Source organism: Anticarsia gemmatalis, chromosome 12 (assembly GCF_050436995.1).
Source record: "Anticarsia gemmatalis isolate Benzon Research Colony breed Stoneville strain chromosome 12, ilAntGemm2 primary, whole genome shotgun sequence".
NCBI classification, from domain to species: domain Eukaryota; kingdom Metazoa; phylum Arthropoda; class Insecta; order Lepidoptera; family Erebidae; genus Anticarsia; species Anticarsia gemmatalis.
This window is the reverse complement of record NC_134756.1, coordinates 11,151,694-11,158,180: the sequence shown is the minus strand read 5'-3', so window position 1 is coordinate 11,158,180 and position 6,487 is coordinate 11,151,694. Positions and strand designations below refer to the sequence as shown.

The following is a 6,487-nucleotide window of genomic DNA, read 5'->3' as shown; positions in this document are numbered from 1 at the left end:
CGAATTTAACATGATACTATTCTCTTTCTTGTTTTAGACCCAATATAAGATATAGTGCTTGATTAGGCTGAACTTAGATATACAGCAAAAATATCTATCAAAATCTTACTAGACTTTTTCATTTTTCTAGAGAACATAGGGCCCTTGACGTATAATATATATGAGAATCAAAATTTCTTTACGTGAACTAATGAAATTTTTACTATTTAAAAGTAAACTACACAACAAATTAATTATAACTCGTTCAACTTTCTCCTTCATATAAACTTGAGGCTAAAGAAAAGTAAGACCAAGTCGTGCTCAGTACCTGAAATTAAATATCATAATAATTTTATTAAGAGCAAAGTTTTGTTTGTTGTTTCTAAAGGTAACGAAAACAATTCGATTAAAATTTGAATGGTGACGTCAGAGGCCTTCATAGAATCGTGAAAAGGAAAACAGTAATGAAATATTGGTTTTAATTGATAACAATCAAAGTTATATCGATACTTAATTTGTAAGTTTATGAATGTTTGAAAACGTGATCATAATTTTCTTGGAAGTAAATAGAAACAGGAGTAACAGTTACTGTTGTAGATTTGTAGAGTTTGTTTCGCAGTTAATTCGTCTATCAATAACCGTACCGAATAAGTTTGTTATGTATGTATATATAACAGCTATGAATAAAATTCAAGCTGCAATGTACTATAGTCCAACAACTTAGTAGAGAGTTTTCTAGTGAAGTTCACGGCTTGTAGGTATACAACAATCTGAATTTAGATCATGATTAACTCGCAAGTGTATGCAGCTGCTGTCGATGGCATGTCCAGTACGGCTACTTTATTTTAAAAAGGTACAGAATAATAATTATAATCTAGGTAAATCGTGCATTCCAAAGCTCTCTACTAAGTTGTTAGAATATAGAAAGATTTTTTTGTCGAAGAAATCTCTCGAAAAAAAAGTATTGCCTTAACTTCCACTTCCTGTCTAAAAACCAGTATTTTAATAACTCTTGCTAGCTTTTACACGAACAGATTTCTCCTCCAGTTTTCCCTGTCCTGGAATTGATCCAACTCCATTCTGTTCATAGCAACCATCTCATCACCAGGAACCATGATTGTAAATTTGCCAATTTTTTTTATATAAAATCACTAAATTCAACCGTTTTTTGGTAATAAACTAGGGGTTTATTCGTCACCTTTTCACCTTCTCTCCACAAAGCACACACCAGGAACCGAACAAGTGACATCATGCATAATATTGTTCTTCCTCAATACGGCTGGAGTAAGGATATTAGATTTTTAATATTATTTGAATAGGACCCGACTACTTGCAGCAAATAGAATCAGTTGTTTGCTCAAAGAACTTTGTATTTTGTATGATGTTTCTTATGGGTATTAAAATCTAAATGACTACTTGAAGGTTTGGCAACAAGGCAACATTACGTTTAAATGTGATGTACTTCAATTAATATAGTTCCGTTGCAAAGTATTCAATTATCATTTAGTTGGTATTTTTATTTTTTGTTGAAATTTTCGCTTTTCCACAAGTTACAGAGTTTTATAAAATAGTTAAGAATTTTTTTTTAATTACTTATTATTTTGAGTATATTATGTTTTTGGCATTAGATAATTTTGGTTTTCATTTTTGTCTAAATAAGGCAATTTATTACAAAATTTATACTTCTTCTACAATTCCTTGAGACCAGTGGGGTGAACGTCCTCATCAGTCTCTCTAACACAATTAGTCACCACTTATTGCACCCGGAGGAAATTACACCGAGCACTAATCATATTTAATAAGCACTAGTTTTATAATGAGTATAAAATATTTTAATTACGTGGCTAACAACAGTATTTTAAAAGAAGGTATCCTCTAAGTAAGTAAGGCCAATTACCAAAATTATTTTGTCAGGTAAAATACAGAGAGAAAATCTAAAGGAATTTATGTTTTATACCTACTTGTTATGTAAAAGGTTTTAGTACTATTGAAACTTTCTTAAAAAAATACTGATTTATTGGCCTATAAAGGAGGTAAAAATGGGAAAAAAAATCTCTTGTATTTAAAAGGTCATAAATAATCAAATATACAAACCGCTGTAAAAGTGTTCAAAGCTATAGGTGTGTGCTTCAACGAGGTCAAACTGCATGGCTTTTGTGACCTGGAAAATAAAATTACTATATACAGAATGTGGCAATACAACTTTTTTACAATGTATGCGTTATCAATTTAACTGTAATAAATTAAATTATGATAAACAAAATAACAATTGGCAATATTAATTAACAATCAATTTTAATTGGACCAAATAGTTAAAATCAGAAAATAAGACAATGAACTGAAGAAGATATAAATATAGTAGGTTATAAACATGTTATAAGAAGTAAGACTTTTTGTCATTCATCTCAGTATAAATTGGAAAATCTTTACAACACTTTGACTGGCTCGAAAAACAAACCTCAGACTACTTGAATCGTTAACTTAAAAAAAGATTTTTCCCTAAACTTCATAATGTATTTTATCTACGCATTCGGTTAAATTTGTGGGAGTAAATTGAAAACGACTGAGGTGCCTCTAAACCCTCACGTATCTGAATGCCTATAAATCAATGATATGACATCCCCAATTTTACTGGCAAAGAAACATGACCCGATATTTAAATTTGCTCTTTTTTGCATTTATAGAACACGTGTTTGGCTAATCATTGTTTTGGTGGCGCGTCATGAAGGCTGTATTTATTTAAAGGTAAGCATCGACACATTATAGTCTTGAAGTATTGTAGTAGTTGTGATTTTTTACACTCTAGTAAAGGGCGTTTGACATTTAATATATAGTCCTCGCGGAATACGCTAGTAGCGGTAAAAAATCATAGCCGTTCTGTTGATAGCTATAGCAAACCACGCTGCCTGTTTTTTCATTATTCATAATTTTAGGCTTATGATATGAATTTCTTGGTCAGTTAAAATCATTAGCCTCTCTGGTACAAGATAAAGAGTATTTTTTAGTTACTTAGTATTCAAAATGACCAAATTATACAAAAGTTTCAAACAAATTTTGTAAACAAATCAAGTCTTTATCAACAGAATATTTATTACTTTTTAAATTCAAGGAAAGCCTGTAAAGAATATATTAAAATATTAACCTTCTGATTATAAACCACATCAGTTTCTGGTACTTCAATCCACATTCATACCACAGGTCATTGTACGCTGAGATGGCCATATTTGAACTCTGTAACAAAAAATAACAGACTATGTACATACCAAAATATTCCATCGTATAATTTTGAGTTGAAAACAGCATTTGGCACTTTAACATATTTATAACGTACTTGATAAAAAACAAACAAGGAAACAGATAAAATAGAAAAGGCTGGCCTATCTATTAGGTCGGGGAAAAAGTCTTTTCGCATTGTAGTATGTATAAATTTGTAATAAAAAAATTCTTTACACAAAAAAAGCTCGATATTTGGGTAACGGTGGCTTACGAGCTCGCTGAAAGAAACCTAATGAACCGTGTACTCATTTGTGATTCTTGAAGCCAAAGATATTTTATTACAAGTTCATACGTACTATAATGCGAAAATACTTTTTCCCCGATCTAATAATAACATCACTGACTAAGTAATATAAAAATAATGCCAGGTGTGCCTTTCTAAAAAAAAAAGGGAGAGTGGTATTTCCTAGAACATTTTCTTCTAACACATTTCATATTGCTTTAATCTTATAAATCAATTTCCAACAGAATTGTATCCATCTTAATATAACTTCACTTAACTTTGGTTTCTTATATGAAAAGGAATATTATAAATGTTGTTCTACCGTATAAGTGATGAAGTTCCCAGAATTACTTTTTTAAGTCCCTATAACGGATTCTGAGAATTTTCTCCCAGTACGCGAATGTATGTGGTTTGAAACAATCTCCCTACTTTGCCATAACGTACGTAAAGTTATTTAACTAAATTTTATTTTCTAGGAACCTGTATCTTATGGCAGAATCTAATTATAGAGCTGAAAATATGTGAAGGCACTCTTCAGTATTAAGGCTGATTTTAGTCTTACGCCGACGGCACGCGCACCGTTAGCGCTTATGGCCGCGATATATGAACTTGTAGGAAGCGGACAGTGGTCAGCGCAGATAGTTGCTTTCAGGAAGCGTTCTAGCTTCGAGCGGAGCGGACGTCGTCAGAGTGTACAGTTTTTGGGATAGATAGTACTAAGCAGCAATAATTAATACACTCCGCATTTTGGTTATCGTCTGTACAGTAAGGCGGTCAGTACGATACTGATACGCGCTGAGCTATGAGCGCTGACGGTGAGCGTGAGACTAAAATCAGCCTAAGACGAAAAGCATGAAAATTTTCTCACAGTTTCTCTTAGCAGTTCACCATAGTAGCACAAATTGAAGATAGGGAGTATCAAGGCAATGACTGCAACGAAATTGTTTACCATATCCAGAACACCATGAGCAACCTTTAACAAAATTTAATTTTTCAGTTCAAGGGTCTGTTCGATGTCTGTCGACATAAATTCAATGTTGGTCATATTACCTTTGCACTAAATCCAAAGAAACAAATAGTAATATTAGCTGATGATAAATTTACAAAGATCATTTTATTGAACACGTCATCCAGTTGTTTGGATAAGCTGAAAGAAAGTACACTTATTACTAGGTATTTAGCGGCATTACATCACTAAAACAGCATTTATATTGGATTGAACAACAAACTGTTTAAGACACCCCAAACTTTTTAGTAAATTTAGAGACTTAACGAAAATAGTCTTACAATAATTATAAAATAGACGTAAGAAGTTATTTCTATATTCTTTTTATTAGATTCCTCAATACACCACAGTTCATAGTCATATTTTTTTGTAAAAATGATTTACCAAATTAATTTCTGATGCTTCACAACTATTCTCTTGATGCCGTTAATGTTGTCTTCACACATGTTTCCATTCTCAGGTCTATTATGAAGCAGTTCTTCACTTAACAAACTGAACATCGTTGATAGGTGAGAGCAAAGAGTTATCATGAGGAACTCTGTTCCCAAGTAGTAGTAGACTATGCGGAACACTGGAATCAAAACGAAGATATTTTAGTCATTATTTTGTTACTTATCCTGTTTTTTTTCCTGCATGTTTTAAAAACGTCAGGCTGTCCAAGGAAAAATGCGTGTTCGCTTTAATTCTTGTATCGTATTAAGTTATTCATTTGTGAAATAATAATAACAACAAGCAATAGTGTAGTTTTGTATATTACTGAAACTATTACTAGGTTTTGTTTGATAGCAGTCTTTAATAACTTAATTAATGCTCACTGTAACTGGTGCTATTATCCGCTTAAGGACAAACAGAAATCTTAGAATAAATTTATATTGTGCCAGTCTATTTTTAAATATTACATTCCAAAGCAAAGCTACGAACTCGAATGCGATTTCCAACTGCCGATATAAATAAGTATTGTGAAAAAAGACATTTACATAGAAAAAAATATTCAGGGCACAAAGTACGGTAATATTCGCTTTGAGACCGTTTAAAACTTTTTTCCCTTAAGTCCAATATAATTTTGAAACTGTTCTGTGCATTTTTATAGCTTCTGTCATTCATTGTGACCCATTTTTTTAAAGACGTAACTTTGCCTAAATGTTACTAAAATAGAACAATAAGATAATAACTGATTCTCGCGGTTATTTGGTTTATAAACTGTTTTTTCTTTTAAAAAGGATACTTCAGCCTATACATTCATACGTAATAACATTAAAATAACGACGTTATAAAAGTAACGTTCTTTAGTCTCTGGCTATCCCTGTGGGGAAAAGGCGTGATGTTTTTTAAATATCGCTTGATCGTAAGTATTACCATTATTCTTGAAAAATGTGTTTACAAAACGGTTACCGCAAATCAAAAGTTTTTCACAAGATAAAAACAACTCTATAATGTAACCTCATCAAGTAAACAGTCTTCATAAAACTAACGCCTAATGACTTGCTTACAAACAGCAATGTTTTGAAGTCTGGCCTAATCTTTTCAGTACTAAAATCTTTACGAGATTACTCTGACGCTAAAAGGGTTTCGTCAACCGTGTGTTATGTGCGTTTAAGTAAAGTTACACAGATGTCATGTAATGAAGATGAGATAATGTTTGTACTACTTTTTCTTTTACTTGAGTTAATAGTGCTTTAAATGTGAATAGCCAGATACATTGAAATACATTTAAGTCTTCGAAATTAATGAGAATAATTAAGGTCTTCGACGCCAGTTTAGTTTGAAAATAATGGGTATTTTTTAAAAGAATGTAACTGATGATTTTATTATTTTGTAAATCTGCTGAACGCTGGGTTATTGTGTAGCCTATATTTTTTCTTAAAAACAACAATTTAAACATTTATAAATGTATAAAAAAGTATTTTTGAACACTATTCGGAAAAACTCGTTATGAAACTTTTTGTCAAAGCAAAGTGACATTAATGCAGGTATCAAAAACACTCGATAAAAATCTATTCGAA

The 6,487-nt window shown here is 31.5% G+C and overlaps 1 protein-coding gene across 1 annotated transcript in view; it reads right to left on the bottom strand.

Moving 5' to 3' along the window:
* Positions 1 to 6,487, bottom strand: part of LOC142977066 (odorant receptor 4-like) — a 35,034-nt gene continuing 28,547 nt past the window's right edge. Inside the window, exons 5-10 of the mRNA XM_076120756.1 lie at positions 4,869 to 5,055; positions 4,529 to 4,625; positions 4,347 to 4,451; positions 3,122 to 3,210; positions 2,074 to 2,140; positions 1 to 307 (exon numbers count right to left, since the gene is read on the bottom strand). Of these exons, the coding sequence (XP_075976871.1) occupies positions 245 to 307; positions 2,074 to 2,140; positions 3,122 to 3,210; positions 4,347 to 4,451; positions 4,529 to 4,625; positions 4,869 to 5,055 (608 nt within the window). The 3' untranslated portion in view covers positions 1 to 244. The remainder of the gene's footprint in view (positions 308 to 2,073; positions 2,141 to 3,121; positions 3,211 to 4,346; positions 4,452 to 4,528; positions 4,626 to 4,868; positions 5,056 to 6,487) is intronic.